At 50.8% G+C, this 22,931-nt stretch overlaps 1 protein-coding gene across 3 annotated transcripts in view; it reads left to right on the forward strand.

Moving 5' to 3' along the window:
• Window positions 1-330: 330 nt before the first annotated feature.
• The window catches only part of LOC132403128 (solute carrier family 22 member 2-like), a 180,306-nt gene continuing 157,705 nt past the window's right edge, over window positions 331-22,931 (forward strand). For 2 of the 3 annotated variants that reach the window (XR_009515187.1, XM_059986430.1), the window contains exon 1: window positions 331-902. Coding sequence is in view for 2 of the 3 variants with exons in the window: in XM_059986430.1 (XP_059842413.1) it covers window positions 486-902 (417 nt within the window). In the remaining variant the exon portion in view is untranslated. The remainder of the gene's footprint in view (window positions 903-22,931) is intronic. The other variant, XM_059986429.1, reaches the window with a different exon arrangement.

Consider the following 22,931-nt stretch of genomic DNA (forward strand, 5'->3'; position numbering starts at 1 on the left):
GCAAATGAAAACTGATCAATACTGAGAACATGAGTTGCAGAGCCCATGAAAGCGAATCCGTTCGGAGTTGTGGTGAGTGAAGTTATTCACGCTGCAACGTAACTTGTGAGTTTCTGAACTCAGTGCCTCATCTACAAAAGGGAAACATGGCACATGCTTTTCAGCTCTATTGGGTTGTGGAGTCACTGTCAGGGAGCTTTGGACTTAGACCCCAAGATACATCCACTGTTGCTGTTACAGTCTCTTCCTTTATACTTGATCTTCCTAAGTACAAACCTCACATTCTGTAAACACCCAGACTTTGGTGCACTGCTGAAACAGCTGTTGATAATTGATGAGCCTGATGTGAAATGGTTAGTTTTTTTATTTATTAACTTCATTATTTGCTCAAACACTTTGAAGACCTTTGAGCCAGACTCACATCAGCTCCCCTTCTGTGTGGACAACACACTCACTGGTAGCAAAAGGACTACAAGGCGGGGGAAATGGCCACCTTTGACGACCTCTTGGAGGAAGCTGGAGAATTTGGAGTCTTTCAGAAGATGGCTTTCACTCTGGTCTGCATAACATCAGCAGCGTTCTCCTATCTGTACGTTGGGATTGTTTTCCTGGCCTTCACTCCTCGGCACTGGTGCAGAAGCCCAGGGGTATCAGAGCTGAGGGCGAATTGCGGATGGTCCCAGGAGGAGGAGTGGAACTATACAGTGCCCCCTGCTGACGGAGGGGTCCTATCACATAGCCACTGCCTCAGGTACGATGTGGAGTGGGAGTGGACCCCATCAGGTCACTGCAAGACCCCGCTCTCATTCCTGCCAAACACCTCCGCACAGGAGCTCCCCCTCACCCTCTGCCAGGGGGGATGGGTTTTCGAGGAAGGCTCATACCCAAGCATTGTCACCGAGGTAGGTCATCCCTCAGCAGCCAAACAGCCGCAGTTCCCCCGTTAGAGGACCGTGCACTGTATGCGCGTAGGAGGTAGGGAGGGAGGAACCGGTCTTGTTTCACTGCAGTTGCTTTGTCGCTTGGCACGTTCCGTTTTGTTGCATTCTGTGCGGTCCTGTTGAGCGTTGCCTGCACGCTATGTTGGCGACACTAGCGAGCACGTCCTTTGGTCACAACTGGGGCATTTCGCCATCTGTTTTGACGTGACAAATGTATCTGAATCTGACCCTGTGTCCCGACATCCAGCCCAGTGCATGGCGAAGCCTCCCCGCTCCCCAGGTACAGATACTCAGCTTCAGTTTATGCCAAGTAGCTGAATTGAACTGAGATCCTAACCTGAGCTCCCAGAACCTACTGCAGGAAATACTCACCGGATCAGCCAGTGCCTGTGGCCAAAGGAGCAGTTAACAGCTGCGCGACTGCAATCCAGGAAGAGCGGGAGCAGGTTCAGACACACGTGAGCTGGTGCTTCTAAACCATATCTTATTTCTCTGATTCTATGCCTCATAGAAGTTGGAAGACACCCTTCGGCTCGGCACCATGATAAATTAAACTAATTCTCTTCTGTCCGCATGCAATCCACGTTGCCCCATGCCCTGCACTCTCACATCCCTAAAGGAGAGCCTCTTACATGCCACTGTAGTATCTTCTTTCATCTTTCCCACTGGCATGCCAGGCAGCTGCAACTCTCTGTGTCAAGTTCAATATCTTTCGGTATTTCACTATGTTTCTATTCCATTGTCTTTGGAAGGTGCAATGTTATTTGGAATTTGGCCCTCAATCGGGGAGAGCTTTTGACTTCCAAAGTGGAATGTATCCAGGCTTTAAACTGACATTTACTCCAACCACAGGGGCATTGGGATGGCTGATTCCTGGAATATTGCTATCTCTGTTCTATTCACTTCCGTCCACCCATCCCCCACATCCCTTTATGCCTAGAAACTGGATTTTCATCGGCTGATGTGCTAAGTGTGTGCTGCTTATAGTGTGAACGGATTTAGATCACTATGATCATATAAACAAGTAGCTTCCTGAAGTTCAAAGCTCAAAATAGTTATTATCAATGTTGTTGGATACTATCCTGAGGTTCATTTTCTTGCAGGCAATTTTCAAGCAATTTTCAATTCTGAAACCTATCAAATATTGAAACGCTAAGATAGAGTGAACGTGGAGAAGATGTTTCCAATAGTGGGAGAATCTAGGACCAGCAGTCAAAGCCTCAGAATACAAAGACATCCCTTTAGAAGTGAGATGAGGAGGAATTTCTTCAGCCAGTGGGTGTGAATCTGTGAAATTCACTAGCACAGATGGCCATGGAGGCCAAAGTAATTAAAGCAGAGGTTGATAAGTTTTTCATTATTTGGGGCATAAAAGGTTATGGAAAAAAGGCAGGAGAATGGGTTTGAGAGGGATAATAAATCAGCCATGATGGAATGGCAGAGCAGACTTGATGGGCTGAATGGCCTGATTGTGCTCAGTTATTCTTTATATATAAACAACCAACCAATGTACAAAAGAAGGCAAATTGTACAAAGGAAAAATGATCCTGAGGACATGAATGGTAAAGAAACCTTGAAAGAAAGTTTGTAGGCTGTGGATCAGTTCAAAATTGTGGTGAATGAGGTTATCCACACCAGACAGGAGCCTGCAAACTAATAACTGCACCTGAACCTAGTGGAGTGAAGCCCAAGACTCTCCTACCTCCTGCCTGACGGTAGCGATGAGAAGAGAGCACAGCCTGGATGGTAGGGAAACATTGATGATGGAAGCAACATTCTTCTGACAGTGCTCTGTGTAGATGTGCTCAACGTTAGCGACAGCTCAGCCGGTGATGGACTGAGCTCTACCCAGCAACGATTGCAGTGTGGGCTGTACCCAGCATAGAATATACTGTGGGCTCTACCCAGCACTGACTGTAGTCTGGGCTGTACCCAGCAGCGATCAAAGTGTGGGCTGTACCCAGCACAGATTGTAGTGTGGGCTGGACCCAGCATAGATCGTAGTGTGGGCTGTACCCAGCACCGATCATAGTGTTGTCTGTACCCAGCACAGATTGTTGTATTGTCTGTACCCAGCATAGATTGTAGAATGGGCTGTACCCAGCACAGATTGTAGTGTGGACTGTACCCAGCATAGACTGTAGTGTGGGCTGTACCCAGCATAGTCTGTAGTGTGGGCTGTACCCAGCATAGACTGTAGTGTGGGCTGTACCCAGCATAGTCTATATTGTGGGCAGTACCCAGCACAGATCGTAGTATGGGCTGTATCCAGCATAGATCGTAGTTTTTCCTGTACCCAGCACAGACTGCAGTGTGGGCTGTACCCAGCATAGATCATAGTGTGGGCTGTACCCAGCACAGACTGTAGTGTGGGCTGTACCCAGCATAGTCTGTATTGTGGGCAGTACCCAGCACAGATCGTAGTGTGGGCTTTACCCAGCATAGATCGTAGTGTGGGCTATACCCAGCATAGATTGTAGTGTGGGCTGTACCCAGCAGAGACTGTAGTGTGGGCTGTACCCAGCATAGATCATAGTGTGCGCTGTACCCAGCACAGATTGTAGTGTGGGCTGTACCCAGCATAGTCTGTAGTGTGGGCTGTACGCAGCATAGATCATAGTGTGGGCTGTACCCAGCACAGATTGTAGTGTGGGCTGCACCCAGCATAGTCTGTAGTGTGGGCTGTATCCAGCATAGATCGTAGTTTTTGCTGTACCCAGCACAGATTTTAGTGTGGTCTGTACCCAGCACAGATTGTAGTATGGGCTGTACCCAGCACAGATCGTAGTGTGGACTGAACCCAGCATAGATCGTAGTGTGGGCTGTACACAGCACAGATTATAGTGTGGGCTGTACCCAGCACAGACTGTATTGTGAGCTGTACCCAGCACCGATCATAGTGTGGGCTGTACCCAGCACAGATTGTAGTGTGGGCTGTACCCAGCACAGATTGTAGTGTGGGCTGTACCCAGTATAGGTCATAGTGTGCGCTGTACCCAGCACTGATTTTAGTGTAGGCTGTACCCAGCATAGATCATAGTGTGGGCTGTACCCAGCACAGATCGTAGTGTGGGCTGTACCCAGCACAGATTGTAGTGTAGGCTGTATCCAGCATAGATCGTAGTTTTTGCTGTACCCAGCACAGATTGTAGTGTGGGCTGTACCCAGCATAGATCATAGTGTGGACTGTACCCAGCATAGATCATAGTGTGGGCTGTACTCAGCACACTGTAGTGTGAGCTGTACCCAGCACCGATCATAGTGTGAGCTGTACCCAGCACAGATTGTAGTGTGGGCTGTACCCAGCACAGATTGTAGTGTGGGCTGTACCCAGCACAGATTGTAGTGTGGGCTGTGCCCAGTACATATTGTAGTGTGGGCTGTACCCAGCATAGATCATAGTGTGCGCTGTACCCAGCACAGATTGTAGTGTGGGCTGTACCCAGCACAGATTGTGGTGTGGGCTGTACGCAGCATAGATTGTAATGTGGGCTGTACCCAGCACAGATTGTAGTGTGAGCTGTACCCAGCACCGATCATAGTGTGGGCTGTACCCAGCACAGATTGTAGTGTGGGCTGTACCCAGCATAGAATATACTGTGGGCTCTACCCAGCACTGACTGTAGTCTGGGCTGTACCCAGCACCGATCAAAGTGTGGGCTGTACCCAGCACAGATTGTAGTGTGGGCTGGACCCAGCATAGATCGTAGTGTGGGCTGTACCCAGCACCGATCATAGTGTTGTCTGTACCCAGCACAGATTGTTGTATTGTCTGTACCCAGCATAGATTGTAGAATGGGCTGTACCCAGCACAGATTGTAGTGTGGACTGTACCCAGCATAGACTGTAGTGTGGGCTATACCCAGCATAGATTGTAGTGTGGGCTGTACCCAGCAGAGACTGTAGTGTGGGCTGTACCCAGCATAGATCATAGTGTGCGCTGTACCCAGCACAGATTGTAGTGTGGGCTGTACCCAGCATAGTCTGTAGTGTGGGCTGTACCCAGCATAGATCATAGTGTGGGCTGTACCCAGCATAGATCGTAGTGTGGGCTGTACCCAGCACAGATTGTAGTGTGGGCTGCACCCAGCATAGTCTGTAGTGTGGGCTGTATCCAGCATAGATCGTAGTTTTTGCTGTACCCAGCACAGATTTTAGTGTGGTCTGTACCCAGCACAGATTGTAGTATGGGCTGTACCCAGCACAGATCGTAGTGTGGACTGAACCCAGCATAGATCGTAGTGTGGGCTGTACACAGCACAGATTATAGTGTGGGCTGTACCCAGCACAGACTGTATTGTGAGCTGTACCCAGCACCGATCATAGTGTGGGCTGTACCCAGCACAGATTGTAGTGTGGGCTGTACCCAGCACAGATTGTAGTGTGGGCTGTACCCAGTATAGGTCATAGTGTGCGCTGTACCCAGCACTGATTTTAGTGTAGGCTGTACCCAGCATAGATCATAGTGTGGGCTGTACCCAGCACAGATCGTAGTGTGGGCTGTACCCAGCATAGTCTGTAGTGTAGGCTGTATCCAGCATACATCGTAGTTTTTGCTGTACCCAGCACAGATTGTAGTGTAGGCTGTATCCAGCATAGATCGTAGTTTTTGCTGTACCCAGCACAGATTGTAGTGTGGGCTGTACCCAGCATAGATCATAGTGTGGACTGTACCCAGCATAGATCATAGTGTGGGCTGTACTCAGCACACTGTAGTGTGAGCTGTACCCAGCACCGATCATAGTGTGAGCTGTACCCAGCACAGATTGTAGTGTGGGCTGTACCCAGCACAGATTGTAGTGTGGGCTGTACCCAGCACAGATTGTAGTGTGGGCTGTGCCCAGTACATATTGTAGTGTGGGCTGTACCCAGCATAGATCATAGTGTGCGCTGTACCCAGCACAGATTGTAGTGTGGGCTGTACCCAGCACAGATTGTGGTGTGGGCTGTACGCAGCATAGATTGTAATGTGGGCTGTACCCAGCACAGATTGTAGTGTGAGCTGTACCCAGCACCGATCATAGTGTGGGCTGTACCCAGCACAGATTGTAGTGTGGGCTGTACCCAGCATAGAATATACTGTGGGCTCTACCCAGCACTGACTGTAGTCTGGGCTGTACCCAGCAGCGATCAAAGTGTGGGCTGTACCCAGCACAGATTGTAGTGTGGGCTGGACCCAGCATAGATCGTAGTGTGGGCTGTACCCAGCACCGATCATAGTGTTGTCTGTACCCAGCACAGATTGTTGTATTGTCTGTACCCAGCATAGATTGTAGAATGGGCTGTACCCAGCACAGATTGTAGTGTGGACTGTACCCAGCATAGACTGTAGTGTGGGCTGTACCCAGCATAGTCTGTAGTGTGGGCTGTACCCAGCATAGACTGTAGTGTGGGCTGTACCCAGCATAGTCTATATTGTGGGCAGTACCCAGCACAGATCGTAGTATGGGCTGTATCCAGCATAGATCGTAGTTTTTCCTGTACCCAGCACAGACTGCAGTGTGGGCTGTACCCAGCATAGATCATAGTGTGGGCTGTACCCAGCACAGACTGTAGTGTGGGCTGTACCCAGCATAGTCTGTATTGTGGGCAGTACCCAGCACAGATCGTAGTGTGGGCTGTACCCAGCATAGATCGTAGTGTGGGCTATACCCAGCATAGATTGTAGTGTGGGCTGTACCCAGCAGAGACTGTAGTGTGGGCTGTACCCAGCATAGATCATAGTGTGCGCTGTACCCAGCACAGATTGTAGTGTGGGCTGTACCCAGCATAGTCTGTAGTGTGGGCTGTACGCAGCATAGATCATAGTGTGGGCTGTACCCAGCATAGATCGTAGTGTGGGCTGTACCCAGCACAGATTGTAGTGTGGGCTGCACCCAGCATAGTCTGTAGTGTGGGCTGTATCCAGCATAGATCGTAGTTTTTGCTGTACCCAGCACAGATTTTAGTGTGGTCTGTACCCAGCACAGATTGTAGTATGGGCTGTACCCAGCACAGATCGTAGTGTGGACTGAACCCAGCATAGATCGTAGTGTGGGCTGTACACAGCACAGATTATAGTGTGGGCTGTGCCCAGCACAGACTGTATTGTGAGCTGTACCCAGCACCGATCATAGTGTGGGCTGTACCCAGCATAGATTGTAGTGTGGGCTGTACCCAGCACAGATCGTAGTGTGGGCTGTACCCAGCATAGTCTGTAGTGTAGGCTGTATCCAGCATAGATCGTAGTTTTTGCTGTACCCAGCACAGATTGTAGTGTAGGCTGTATCCAGCATAGATCGTAGTTTTTGCTGTACCCAGCACAGATTGTAGTGTGGGCTGTACCCAGCATAGATCATAGTGTGGACTGTACCCAGCATAGATCATAGTGTGGGCTGTACTCAGCACACTGTAGTGTGAGCTGTACCCAGCACCGATCATAGTGTGAGCTGTACCCAGCACAGATTGTAGTGTGGGCTGTACCCAGCACAGATTGTAGTGTGGGCTGTACCCAGCACAGATTGTAGTGTGGGCTGTGCCCAGTACATATTGTAGTGTGGGCTGTACCCAGCATAGATCATAGTGTGCGCTGTACCCAGCACAGATTGTAGTGTGGGCTGTACCCAGCACAGATTGTGGTGTGGGCTGTATGCAGCATAGATTGTAATGTGGGCTGTACCCAGCACAGATTGTAGTGTGAGCTGTACCCAGCACCGATCATAGTGTGGGCTGTACCCAGCACAAACTGTAGTGTGGGCTGTACCCAGCACCAATCATAGTGTGGGCTGTACCCAGCACCAATCATAGTGTGGTCTGTACCCAGCACAGATGGTAGTATGGGCTGTACCCAGCACAGATCGTAGTGTGGACTGTACCCAGCATAGATCGTAGTGTGGGCTGTACCCAGCATAGATCGTAGTGTGGGCTATACCCAGCATAGATTGTAGTATGGGCTGTACCCAGCAGAGACTGTAGTGTGGGCTGTACCCAGCATAGATCATAGTGTGGGCTGTACCCAGCATAGATCATACTGTGGGCTGTACCCAGCACAGACTGTAGTGTGGGCTATACCCAGCATAGATTGTGGTGTGGGCTGTACCCAGCACAGACTGTAGTGTGGGCTGTTCCCAGCATAGTCTGTAGTGTGGGCTGTACCCAGCATAGATCATAGTTTGGGCTGTACCCAGCATAGATCGTAGTGTGAGCTGTACCCAGCACAGATTGTAGTGTGGGCTGTACCCAGCATTGTCTGTAGTGTGGGCTGTATCCAGTATAGATCGTAGTTCTTGCTGTACCCAGCACAGATCATAGTGTGGGTTGTACCCAGCACACTGTAGTGTGAGCTGTACCCAGCACCGATCATAGTGTGGGCTGTACCCAGCACAGATTGTAGTGTGGGCGGTACCCAGCATAGATCATAGGGTGCGTTGTACACAGCACAGATTGTAGTGTGGGCTGTACCCAGCACACATTGTGGTGTGGGCTGTACCCAGCATAGATTGTAATGTGGGCTGTACCCAGCACAGATTGTAGTGTGAGCTGTACCCAGCACCGATCATAGTGTGGGCTGTACCCAGCACAAACTGTAGTGTGGGCTGTACCCAACACCAATCATAGTGTGGGCTGTACCCAGCACCAATCATAGTGTGGTCTGTACCCAGCACAGATTGTAGTGTGGGCTGTACCCAGCATAGATCATAGTGTGCGCTGTACCCAGCACAGATTGTAGTGTGGGCTGTACCCAGCATAGTCTGTAGTGTGGGCTGTACCCAGCATAAATCATAGTGTGGGCTGTACCCAGCATAGATCATAGTGTGACCTGTACCCAGCACAGATTGTAGTGTGGGCTGTACCCAGCATAGTCTGTAGTGTGGGCTGTATCCAGAATAGATCGTAGTTTTTGCTGTACCCAGCACAGATTGTAGTGTGGGCTGTACCCAGCATAGATCATAGTGTGGACTGTACCCAGCATAGATCATAGTGTGGGCTGTACTCAGCACACTGTAGTGTGAGCTGTACCCAGCACCGATCATAGTGTGGGCTGTACCCAGCACAGATTGTAGTGTGGGCTGTACCCAGCACAGATTGTAGTGTGGGCTGTGCCCAGTACATATTGTAGTGTGGGCTGTACCCAGCATAGATCATAGTGTGCGCTGTACCCAGCACAGATTGTAGTGTGGGCTGTACCCAGCACAGATTGTGGTGTGGGCTGTACGCAGCATAGATTGTAATGTGGGCTGTACCCAGCACAGATTGTAGTGTGAGCTGTACCCAGCACCGATCATAGTGTGGGCTGTACCCAGCACAGATTGTAGTGTGGGCTGTACCCAGCATAGAATATACTGTGGGCTCTACCCAGCACTGACTGTAGTCTGGGCTGTACCCAGCACCGATCAAAGTGTGGGCTGTACCCAGCACAGATTGTAGTGTGGGCTGGACCCAGCATAGATCGTAGTGTGGGCTGTACCCAGCACCGATCATAGTGTTGTCTGTACCCAGCACAGATTGTTGTATTGTCTGTACCCAGCATAGATTGTAGAATGGGCTGTACCCAGCACAGATTGTAGTGTGGACTGTACCCAGCATAGACTGTAGTGTGGGCTGTACCCAGCATAGTCTGTAGTGTGGGCTGTACCCAGCATAGACTGTAGTGTGGGCTGTACCCAGCATAGTCTATATTGTGGGCAGTACCCAGCACAGATCGTAGTATGGGCTGTATCCAGCATAGATCGTAGTTTTTCCTGTACCCAGCACAGACTGCAGTGTGGGCTGTACCCAGCATAGATCATAGTGTGGGCTGTACCCAGCACAGACTGTAGTGTGGGCTGTACCCAGCATAGTCTGTATTGTGGGCAGTACCCAGCACAGATCGTAGTGTGGGCTGTACCCAGCATAGATCGTAGTGTGGGCTATACCCAGCATAGATTGTAGTGTGGGCTGTACCCAGCAGAGACTGTAGTGTGGGCTGTACCCAGCATAGATCATAGTGTGCGCTGTACCCAGCACAGATTGTAGTGTGGGCTGTACCCAGCATAGTCTGTAGTGTGGGCTGTACGCAGCATAGATCATAGTGTGGGCTGTACCCAGCATAGATCGTAGTGTGGGCTGTACCCAGCACAGATTGTAGTGTGGGCTGCACCCAGCATAGTCTGTAGTGTGGGCTGTATCCAGCATAGATCGTAGTTTTTGCTGTACCCAGCACAGATTTTAGTGTGGTCTGTACCCAGCACAGATTGTAGTATGGGCTGTACCCAGCACAGATCGTAGTGTGGACTGAACCCAGCATAGATCGTAGTGTGGGCTGTACACAGCACAGATTATAGTGTGGGCTGTGCCCAGCACAGACTGTATTGTGAGCTGTACCCAGCACCGATCATAGTGTGGGCTGTACCCAGCATAGATTGTAGTGTGGGCTGTACCCAGCACAGATCGTAGTGTGGGCTGTACCCAGCATAGTCTGTAGTGTAGGCTGTATCCAGCATAGATCGTAGTTTTTGCTGTACCCAGCACAGATTGTAGTGTAGGCTGTATCCAGCATAGATCGTAGTTTTTGCTGTACCCAGCACAGATTGTAGTGTGGGCTGTACCCAGCATAGATCATAGTGTGGACTGTACCCAGCATAGATCATAGTGTGGGCTGTACTCAGCACACTGTAGTGTGAGCTGTACCCAGCACCGATCATAGTGTGAGCTGTACCCAGCACAGATTGTAGTGTGGGCTGTACCCAGCACAGATTGTAGTGTGGGCTGTACCCAGCACAGATTGTAGTGTGGGCTGTGCCCAGTACATATTGTAGTGTGGGCTGTACCCAGCATAGATCATAGTGTGCGCTGTACCCAGCACAGATTGTAGTGTGGGCTGTACCCAGCACAGATTGTGGTGTGGGCTGTATGCAGCATAGATTGTAATGTGGGCTGTACCCAGCACAGATTGTAGTGTGAGCTGTACCCAGCACCGATCATAGTGTGGGCTGTACCCAGCACAAACTGTAGTGTGGGCTGTACCCAGCACCAATCATAGTGTGGGCTGTACCCAGCACCAATCATAGTGTGGTCTGTACCCAGCACAGATGGTAGTATGGGCTGTACCCAGCACAGATCGTAGTGTGGACTGTACCCAGCATAGATCGTAGTGTGGGCTGTACCCAGCATAGATCGTAGTGTGGGCTATACCCAGCATAGATTGTAGTATGGGCTGTACCCAGCAGAGACTGTAGTGTGGGCTGTACCCAGCATAGATCATAGTGTGGGCTGTACCCAGCATAGATCATACTGTGGGCTGTACCCAGCACAGACTGTAGTGTGGGCTATACCCAGCATAGATTGTGGTGTGGGCTGTACCCAGCACAGACTGTAGTGTGGGCTGTTCCCAGCATAGTCTGTAGTGTGGGCTGTACCCAGCATAGATCATAGTTTGGGCTATACCCAGCATAGATCGTAGTGTGAGCTGTACCCAGCACAGATTGTAGTGTGGGCTGTACCCAGCATTGTCTGTAGTGTGGGCTGTATCCAGTATAGATCGTAGTTCTTGCTGTACCCAGCACAGATCATAGTGTGGGTTGTACCCAGCACACTGTAGTGTGAGCTGTACCCAGCACCGATCATAGTGTGGGCTGTACCCAGCACAGATTGTAGTGTGGGCGGTACCCAGCATAGATCATAGGGTGCGTTGTACACAGCACAGATTGTAGTGTGGGCTGTACCCAGCACACATTGTGGTGTGGGCTGTACCCAGCATAGATTGTAATGTGGGCTGTACCCAGCACAGATTGTAGTGTGAGCTGTACCCAGCACCGATCATAGTGTGGGCTGTACCCAGCACAAACTGTAGTGTGGGCTGTACCCAACACCAATCATAGTGTGGGCTGTACCCAGCACCAATCATAGTGTGGTCTGTACCCAGCACAGATTGTAGTGTGGGCTGTACCCAGCATAGATCATAGTGTGCGCTGTACCCAGCACAGATTGTAGTGTGGGCTGTACCCAGCATAGTCTGTAGTGTGGGCTGTACCCAGCATAAATCATAGTGTTGTCTGTACCCAGCATAGATCATAGTGTGACCTGTACCCAGCACAGATTGTAGTGTGGGCTGTACCCAGCATAGTCTGTAGTGTGGGCTGTATCCAGAATAGATCGTAGTTTTTGCTGTACCCAGCACAGATTGTAGTGTGGGCTGTACCCAGCATAGATCATAGTGTGGACTGTACCCAGCATAGATCATAGTGTGGGCTGTACTCAGCACACTGTAGTGTGAGCTGTACCCAGCACCGATCATAGTGTGGGCTGTACCCAGCACAGATTGTAGTGTGGGCTGTACCCAGCACAGATTGTAGTGTGGGCTGTGCCCAGTACATATTGTAGTGTGGGCTGTACCCAGCATAGATCATAGTGTGCGCTGTACCCAGCACAGATTGTAGTGTGGGCTGTACCCAGCACAGATTGTGGTGTGGGCTGTACGCAGCATAGATTGTAATGTGGGCTGTATCCAGCACAGATTGTAGTGTGAGCTGTACCCAGCACCGATCATAGTGTGGGCTGTACCCAGCACAAACTGTAGTGTGGGCTGTACCCAACACCAATCATAGTGTGGTCTGTACCCAGCACACATGGTAGTATGGGCTGTACCCAGCACAGATCGTAGTGTGGACTGTGCCCAGCATGGATCGTAGTGTGGGCTGTACCCAGCATAGATCGTAGTGTGGGCTATACCCAGCATAGATTGTAGTGTGGGCTGTACCCAGCAGAGACTGTAGTGTGGGCTGTACCCAGCATAGATCATAGTGTGGGCTGTACCCAGCATAGATCATACCGTGGGCTGTACCCAGCACAGACTGTAGTGTGGGCTACACCCAGCATAGATTGTGGTGTGGGCTGTACCCAGCACAGACTGTAGTGTGGGCTGTTCCCAGCATAGTCTGTAGTGTGGGCTGTACCCAGCATAGATCATAGTTGGGCTGTAACCAGAATAGATCGTAGTGTGGGCTGTACCCAGCACAGATTGTAGTGTGGGCTGTACCCAGCATAGTCTGTAGTGTGGGCTGTATCCAGTATAGATCGTAGTTTTTGCTGTACCCAGCACAGATCATAGTGTGGGCTGTACCCAGCACACTGTAGTGTGAGCTGTACCCAGCACCGATCATAGTGTGGGCTGTACCCAGCACAGATTGTAGTGTGGGCGGTACCCAGCATAGATCATAGTGTGCGTTGTACCCAGCACAGATTGTAGTGTGGGCTGTACCCAGCACACATTGTGGTGTGGGCTGTACCCAGCATAGATTGTAATGTGGGCTGTACCCAGCACAGATTGTAGCGTGAGCTGTACCCAGCACCGATCATAGTGTGGGCTGTACCCAGCACAAACTGTAGTGTGGGCTGTACCCAACACCAATCATAGTGTGGGCTGTACCCAGCACCAATCATAGTGTGGTCTGTACCCAGCACAGATTGTAGTGTGGGCTGTACCCAGCACAGATTATAGTGTGGGCTGTACCCAGCATAGATCGTAGTGTGGGCTGTACCCAGCACAGATTGTAGTGTGGGGTGTACCCAGCACAGATTGTAGTGTGGGCTGTACCCAGTATAGGTCATAGTGTGCGCTGTACCCAGCACTGATTGTAGTGTGGGCTGTACCCAGCATAGATCATAGTGTGGGCTGTACCCAGCATAGATCGTAGTGTGGGCTGTACCCAGCACAGATTGTAGTGTGGGCTGTACCCAGCATAGTCTGTAGTGTGGGCTGTATCCAGCATAGATCGTAGTTTTTGCTGTACCCAGCACAGATTGTAGTGTGGGCTGTACCCAGCATAGATCATAGTGTGGACTGTACCCAGCATAGATCATAGTGTGGGCTGTACCCAGCATAGATCATAGTGTGCGCTGTACCCAGCACAGATTGTAGTGTGGGCTGTACCCAGCATAGTCTGTAGTGTGGGCTGTACCCAGCATAGATCATAGTGTGGGCTGTACCCAGCATAGATCGTAGTGTGGGCTGTACCCAGCACAGATTGTAGTGTGGGCTGCACCCAGCATAGTCTGTAGTGTGGGCTGTATCCAGCATAGATCGTAGTTTTTGCTGTACCCAGCACAGATTTTAGTGTGGTCTGTACCCAGCACAGATTGTAGTATGGGCTGCACCCAGCATAGTCTGTAGTGTGGGCTGTATCCAGCATAGATCGTAGTTTTTGCTGTACCCAGCACAGATTTTAGTGTGGTCTGTACCCAGCACAGATTGTAGTATGGGCTGTACCCAGCACAGATCGTAGTGTGGGCTGTACCCAGCACCGATCATAGTGTGGGCTGTACCCAGCATAGATTGTGGTGTGGGCTGTACCCAGCACAGACTGTAGTGTGGGCTGTTCCCAGCATAGTCTGTAGTGTGGGCTGTACCCAGCATAGATCATAGCTTGGGCTGTACAGCATAGATCGTAGTGTGAGCTGTACCCAGCACAGATTGTAGTGTGGGCTGTACCCAGCATAGTCTGTAGTGTGGGCTGTATCCAGTATAGATCGTAGTTTTTGCTGTACCCAGCACAGATCATAGTGTGGGCTGTACCCAGCACACTGTAGTGTGAGCTGTACCCAGCACCGATCATAGTGTGGGCTGTACCCGGCACAGATTGTAGTGTGGGCGGTACCCAGCATAGATCATAGTGTGCGTTGTACCCAGCACAGATTGTAGTGTGGGCTGTACCCAGCACACATTGTGGTGTGGGCTGTACCCAGCATAGATTGTAATGTGGGCTGTACCCAGCACAGATTGTAGCGTGAGCTGTACCCAGCACCGATCATAGTGTGGGCTGTACCCAGCACAAACTGTAGTGTGGGCTGTACCCAACACCAATATATAGTGTGGTTGTACCCAGCACCAATCATAGTGTGGTCTGTACCCAGCACAGATTGTAGTGTGGGCTGTACCCAGCATAGATCATAGTGTGCGCTGTACCCAGCACAGATTGTAGTGTGGGCTGTACCCAGCATAGTCTGTAGTGTGGGCTGTACCCAGCATAAATCATAGTGTGGGCTGTACCCAGCATAGATCGTAGTGTGGGCTGTACCCAGCACAGATTGTAGTGTGGGCAGTACCCAGCATAGTCTGTAGTGTGGGCTGTATCCAGCATAGATCGTAGTTTTTGCTGTACCCAGCACAGATTGTAGTGTGGGCTGTACCCAGCATAGATCATAGTGTGGACTGTACCCAGCATAGATCATAGTGTGGGCTGTACTCAGCACACTGTAGTGTGAGCTGTACCCAGCACCGATCATAGTGTGGGCTGTACCCAGCACAGATTGTAGTGTGGGCTGTGCCCAGGAGATATTGTAGTGTGGGCTGTACCCAGCATAGATCATAGAGTGCGCTGTACCCAGCACAGATTGTAGTGTGGGCTGTACCCAGCACAGATTGTGGTGTGGGCTGTACGCAGCATAGATTGTAATGTGGGCTGTATCCAGCACAGATTGTAGTGTGAGCTGTACCCAGCACCGATCATAGTGTGGGCTGTACCCAGCACAAACTGTAGTGTGGGCTGTACCCAGCACCAATCATAGTGTGGGCTGTACCCAGCACCAATCATAGTGTGGTCTGTACCCAGCACACATGGTAGTATGGGCTGTACCCAGCACAGATCGTAGTGTGGACTGTACCCAGCATAGATCGTAGTGTGGGCTGTACCCAGCATAGATCGTAGTGTGGGCTATACCCAGCATAGATTGTAGTGTGGGCTGTACCCAGTAGAGACTGTAGTGTGGGCTGTACCCAGCATAGATCATAGTGTGGGCTGTACCCAGCATAGATCATACTGTGGGCTGTACCCAGCACAGACTGTAGTGTGGGCTATACCCAGCATAGATTGTGGTGTGGGCTGTACCCAGCACAGACTGTAGTGTGGGCTGTTCCCAGCATAGTCTGTAGTGTGGGCTGTACCCAGCATAGATGATAGTTTGGACTGTACCCAGCATAGATCGTAGTGTGGGCTGTACCCAGCACAGATTGTAGTGTGGGCTGTACCCAGTATAGACTGTAGTGTGGGCTGTATCCAGTATAGATCGTAGTTTTTGCTGTACCCAGCACAGATCATAGTGTGGGCTGTACCCAGCACACTGTAGTGTGAGCTGTACCCAGCACCGATCATAGTGTGGGCTGTACCCAGCACAGATTGTAGTGTGGGCGGTACCCAGCATAGATCATAGTGTGCGTTGTACCCAGCACAGATTGTAGTGTGGGCTGTACCCAGCACACATTGTGGTGTGGGCTGTACCCAGCATAGATTGTAATGTGGGCTGTACCCAGCACAGATTGTAGCGTGAGCTGTACCCAGCACCGATCGTAGTGTGGGCTGTACCCAGCACAAACTGTAGTGTGGGCTGTACCCAACACCAATCATAGTGTGGGCTGTACCCAGCACCAATCATAGTGTGGTCTGTACCCAGCACAGATTGTAGTGTGGGCTGTACCCAGCACCAATCATAGTGTGGTCTGTACACAGCACAGATTGTAGTGTGGGCTGTACCCAGCATAGTCTGTAGTGTGGGCTGTATCCAGCATAGATCGTAGTTTTTGCTGTACCCGGCACAGATTGTAGTGTGGGCTGTACCCAGCATAGATCATAGTGTGGACTGTACCCAGCATAGATCATAGTGTGGGCTGTACCCAGCATAGATCATAGTGTGCGCTGTACCCAGCACAGATTGTAGTGTGGGCTGTACCCAGCATAGTCTGTAGTGTGGGCTGTACCCAGCATAGATCATAGTGTGGGCTGTACCCAGCATAGATCGTAGTGTGGGCTGTACCCAGCACAGATTGTAGTGAGGTCTGCACCCAGCATAGTCTGTAGTGTGGGCTGTATCCAGCATAGATCGTAGTTTTTGCTGTACCCAGCACAGATTGTAGTGTGGGCTGTACCCAGCACAGATCATAGTGTGGACTGTACCCAGCATAGATCATAGTGTGGGCTGTACCCAGCACACTGTAGTGTGAGCTGTACCCAGCACCGATCATAGTGTGGGCTGTACCCAGCACAGATTGTAGTGTGGGCTGTACCCAGCACAGATTGTATTGTGGGCTGTACCCAGCATAGATTTTAGTGTGGACTGTACCCAGCATAGATCATAGTGTGGGCTGTACCCAGCATAGATCATAGTGTGCGCTGTACCCAGCACAGATTGTAGTGTGGGCTGTACCCAGCATAGTCTGTAGTGTGGGCTGTACCCAGCATAGCTCATAGTGTGGGCTGTACCCAGCATAGATCGTAGTGTGGGCTGTACCCAGCACAGATTGTAGTGTGGGCTGCACCCAGCATAGTCTGTAGTGTGGGCTGTATCCAGCATAGATCGTAGTTTTTGCTGTACCCAGCACAGATTTTAGTGTGGTCTGTACCCAGCACAGATTGTAGTATGGGCTGTACCCAGCACAGATCGTAGTGTGGACTGAACCCAGCATTGATCGTAGTGTGGGCTGTACACAGCACAGATTATAGTGTGGGCTGTACCCAGCACAGACTGTATTGTGAGCTGTACCCAGCACCGATCATAGTGTGGGCTGTACCCAGCACAGATTGTAGTGTGGGCTGTACCCAGCACAGATTGTAGTGTGGGCTGTACCCAGTATAGGTCATAGTGTGCGCTGTACCCAGCACTGATTTTAGTGTAGGCTGTACCCAGCATAGATCATAGTGTGGGCTGTACCCAGCACAGATCGTAGTGTGGGCTGTACCCAGCATAGTCTGTAGTGTAGGCTGTATCCAGCATAGATCGTAGTTTTTGCTGTACCCAGCACAGATTGTAGTGTGGGCTGTACCCAGCATAGATCATAGTGTGGACTGTACCCAGCATAGATCATAGTGTGGGCTGTACCCAGCATAGATCATAGTGTGCGCTGTACCCAGCACAGATTGTAGTGTGGGCTGTACCCAGCATAGTCAGTAGTGTGGGCTGTACCCAGCATAGATCATAGTGTGGGCTGTACCCAGCATAGATCGTAGTGTGGGCTGTACCCAGCACAGATTGTAGTGTGGGCTGTACCCAGCATAGTCTGTAGTGTGGGCTGTATCCAGCATAGATCGTAGTTTTTGCTGTACCCAGCACAGATCGTAGTGTGGGCTGTACCCAGCATAGATCATAGTGTGGACTGTACCCAGCATAGATCATAGTGTGGGCTGTACTCAGCACACTGTAGTGTGAGCTTTACCCAGCACCGATCATAGTGTGGGCTGTACCCAGTACAGATTGTAGTGTGGGCTGTACCCAGCACAGATTGTAGTGTGGGCTGTGCCCAGCACATATTGTAGTGTGGGCTGTACCCAGCATAGATCATAGTGTGCGCTGTACCCAGCACAGATTGTAGTGTGGGCTGTACCCAGCACAGATTGTGGTGTGGGCTGTACGCAGCATAGATTGTAATGTGGGCTGTACCCAGCACAGATTGTAGTGTGAGCTGTACCCAGCACCGATCATAGTGTGGGGTGTACCCAGCACAAACTGTAGTGTGGGCTGTACCCAGCACCAATCATAGTGTGGGCTGTACCCAAAACCAATCATAGTGTGGTCTGTACCCAGCACAGATTGTAGTGTGGGCTGTACCCAGCACAGATTTTAGTGTGGGCTGTACCCAGCACAGATTTTCGTGTGGTCTGTACCCAGCACAGATGGTAGTATGGGCTGTACCCAGCACAGATCGTAGTGTGGACTGTACCCAGCATAGATCGTAGTGTGGGCTGTACCCAGCATAGATCGTAGTGTGGGCGGTACCCAGCATAGATCGTAGTGTGGGCTATACCCAGCATAGATTGTAGTGTGGGCTGTACCCAGCAGAGACTGTAGTGTGTGCTGTACCCAGCATAGATCATAGTGTGGGCTGTACCCAGCACAGATCGTAGTGTGGGCTGTACCCAGCATAGTCTGTAGTGTAGGCTGTATCCAGCATAGATCGTAGTTTTTGCTGTACCCAGCACAGATTGTAGTGTGGGCTGTACCCAGCATAGATCATAGCGTGGACTGTACCCAGCATAGATCATAGTGTGGGCTGTACCCAGCATAGATCATATTGTGCGCTGTACCCAGCACAGATTGTAGTGTGGGCTGTACCCAGCATAGTCTGTAGTGTGGGCTGTATCCAGCATAGATCGTAGTTTTTGCTGTACCCAGCACAGATTGTAGTGTGAGCTGTACCCAGCACCGATCATAGTGTGGGCTGTACCCAGCACAGATTGTAGTGTGGGCGGTACCCAGCATAGATCATAGTGTGCGTTGTACCCAGCACAGATTGTAGTGTGGGCTGTACCCAGCACACATTGTGGTGTGGGCTGTACCCAGCATAGATTGTAATGTGGGCTGTACCCAGCACAGATTGTAGCGTGAGCTGTACCCAGCACCGATCGTAGTGTGGGCTGTACCCAGCACAAACTGTAGTGTGGGCTGTACCCAACACCAATCATAGTGTGGGCTGTACCCAGCACCAATCATAGTGTGGTCTGTACCCAGCACAGATTGTAGTGTGGGCTGTACCCAGCACCAATCATAGTGTGGTCTGTACACAGCACAGATTGTAGTGTGGGCTGTACCCAGCATAGTCTGTAGTGTGGGCTGTATCCAGCATAGATCGTAGTTTTTGCTGTACCCAGCACAGATTGTAGTGTGGGCTGTACCCAGCATAGATCATAGTGTGGACTGTACCCAGCATAGATCATAGTGTGGGCTGTACCCAGCATAGATCATAGTGTGCGCTGTACCCAGCACAGATTGTAGTGTGGGCTGTACCCAGCATAGTCTGTAGTGTGGGCTGTACCCAGCATAGATCATAGTGTGGGCTGTACCCAGCATAGATCGTAGTGTGGGCTGTACCCAGCACAGATTGTAGTGAGGTCTGCACCCAGCATAGTCTGTAGTGTGGGCTGTATCCAGCATAGATCGTAGTTTTTGCTGTACCCAGCACAGATTGTAGTGTGGGCTGTACCCAGCATAGATCATAGTGTGGACTGTACCCAGCATAGATCATAGTGTGGGCTGTACCCAGCACACTGTAGTGTGAGCTGTACCCAGCACCGATCATAGTGTGGGCTGTACCCAGCACAGATTGTAGTGTGGGCTGTACCCAGCACAGATTGTATTGTGGGCTGTACCCAGCATAGATTTTAGTGTGGACTGTACCCAGCATAGATCATAGTGTGGGCTGTACCCAGCATAGATCATAGTGTGCGCTGTACCCAGCACAGATTGTAGTGTGGGCTGTACCCAGCATAGTCTGTAGTGTGGGCTGTACCCAGCATAGTTCATAGTGTGGGCTGTACCCAGCATAGATCGTAGTTTGGGCTGTACCCAGCACAGATTGTAGTGTGGGCTGCACCCAGCATAGTCTGTAGTGTGGGCTGTATCCAGCATAGATCGTAGTTTTTGCTGTACCCAGCACAGATTTTAGTGTGGTCTGTACCCAGCACAGATTGTAGTATGGGCTGTACCCAGCACAGATCGTAGTGTGGACTGAACCCAGCATAGATCGTAGTGTGGGCTGTACACAGCACAGATTATAGTGTGGGCTGTACCCAGCACAGACTGTATTGTGAGCTGTACCCAGCACCGATCATAGTGTGGGCTGTACCCAGCACAGATTGTAGTGTGGGCTGTACCCAGCACAGATTGTAGTGTGGGCTGTACCCAGTATAGGTCATAGTGTGCGCTGTACCCAGCACTGATTTTAGTGTAGGCTGTACCCAGCATAGATCATAGTGTGGGCTGTACCCAGCACAGATCGTAGTGTGGGCTGTACCCAGCATAGTCTGTAGTGTAGGCTGTATCCAGCATAGATCGTAGTTTTTGCTGTACCCAGCACAGATTGTAGTGTGGGCTGTACCCAGCATAGATCATAGTGTGGACTGTACCCAGCATAGATCATAGTGTGGGCTGTACCCAGCATAGATCATAGTGTGCGCTGTACCCAGCACAGATTGTAGTGTGGGCTGTACCCAGCATAGTCAGTAGTGTGGGCTGTACCCAGCATAGATCATAGTGTGGGCTGTACCCAGCATAGATCGTAGTGTGGGCTGTACCCAGCACAGATTGTAGTGTGGGCTGTACCCAGCATAGTCTGTAGTGTGGGCTGTATCCAGCATAGATCGTAGTTTTTGCTGTACCCAGCACAGATCGTAGTGTGGGCTGTACCCAGCATAGATCATAGTGTGGACTGTACCCAGCATAGATCATAGTGTGGGCTGTACTCAGCACACTGTAGTGTGAGCTTTACCCAGCACCGATCATAGTGTGGGCTGTACCCAGTACAGATTGTAGTGTGGGCTGTACCCAGCACAGATTGTAGTGTGGGCTGTGCCCAGCACATATTGTAGTGTGGGCTGTACCCAGCATAGATCATAGTGTGCGCTGTACCCAGCACAGATTGTAGTGTGGGCTGTACCCAGCACAGATTGTGGTGTGGGCTGTACGCAGCATAGATTGTAATGTGGGCTGTACCCAGCACAGATTGTAGTGTGAGCTGTACCCAGCACCGATCATAGTGTGGGGTGTACCCAGCACAAACTGTAGTGTGGGCTGTACCCAGCACCAATCATAGTGTGGGCTGTACCCAAAACCAATCATAGTGTGGTCTGTACCCAGCACAGATTGTAGTGTGGGCTGTACCCAGCACAGATTTTAGTGTGGGCTGTACCCAGCACAGATTTTCGTGTGGTCTGTACCCAGCACAGATGGTAGTATGGGCTGTACCCAGCACAGATCGTAGTGTGGACTGTACCCAGCATAGATCGTAGTGTGGGCTGTACCCAGCATAGATCGTAGTGTGGGCGGTACCCAGCATAGATCGTAGTGTGGGCTATACCCAGCATAGATTGTAGTGTGGGCTGTACCCAGCAGAGACTGTAGTGTGTGCTGTACCCAGCATAGATCATAGTGTGGGCTGTACCCAGCACAGATCGTAGTGTGGGCTGTACCCAGCATAGTCTGTAGTGTAGGCTGTATCCAGCATAGATCGTAGTTTTTGCTGTACCCAGCACAGATTGTAGTGTGGGCTGTACCCAGCATAGATCATAGCGTGGACTGTACCCAGCATAGATCATAGTGTGGGCTGTACCCAGCATAGATCATATTGTGCGCTGTACCCAGCACAGATTGTAGTGTGGGCTGTACCCAGCATAGTCTGTAGTGTGGGCTGTACCCAGCATAGATCATAGTGTGGGCTGTACCCAGCATAGATCGTAGTGTGGGCTGTACCCAGCACCGATCATAGTGTGGGGTGTACCCAGCACAAACTGTAGAGTGGGCTGTACCCAGCACCAATCATAGTGTGGGCTGTACCCAAAACCAATCATAGTGTGGTCTGTACCCAGCACAGATTGTAGTGTGGGCTGTACCCAGCACAGATTTTAGTGTGGGCTGTACCCAGCACAGATTTTCGTGTGGTCTGTACACAGCACAGATGGTAGTATGGGCTGTACCCAGCACAGATCGTAGTGTGGACTGTACCCAGCATAGATCGTAGTGTGGGCTGTACCCAGCATAGATCGTAGTGTGGGCTGTACCCAGCATAGATCGTAGTGTGGGCTATACCCAGCATAGATTGTAGTGTGGGCTGTACCCAGCAGAGACTGTAGTGTGTGCTGTACCCAGCATAGATCATACTGTGGGCTGTACCCAGCACAGATCGTAGTGTGGGCTGTACCCAGCATAGTCTGTAGTGTAGGCTGTATCCAGCATAGATCGTAGTTTTTGCTGTACCCAGCACAGATTGTAGTGTGGGCTGTACCCAGCATAGATCATAGCGTGGACTGTACCCAGCATAGATCATAGTGTGGGCTGTACCCAGCATAGATCATATTGTGCGCTGTACCCAGCACAGATTGTAGTGTGGGCTGTACCCAGCATAGTCTGTAGTGTGGGCTGTACCCAGCATAGATCATAGAGTGGGCTGTACCCAGCATAGATCGTAGTGTGGGCTGTACCCAGCACAGATTGTAGTGTGGGCTGTACCCAGCATAGTCTGTAGTGTGGGCTGTATCCAGCATAGATCGTAGT

This window comes from Hypanus sabinus, chromosome 12 (genome assembly GCF_030144855.1).
Source record: "Hypanus sabinus isolate sHypSab1 chromosome 12, sHypSab1.hap1, whole genome shotgun sequence".
Lineage (NCBI taxonomy): Eukaryota > Metazoa > Chordata > Chondrichthyes > Myliobatiformes > Dasyatidae > Hypanus > Hypanus sabinus.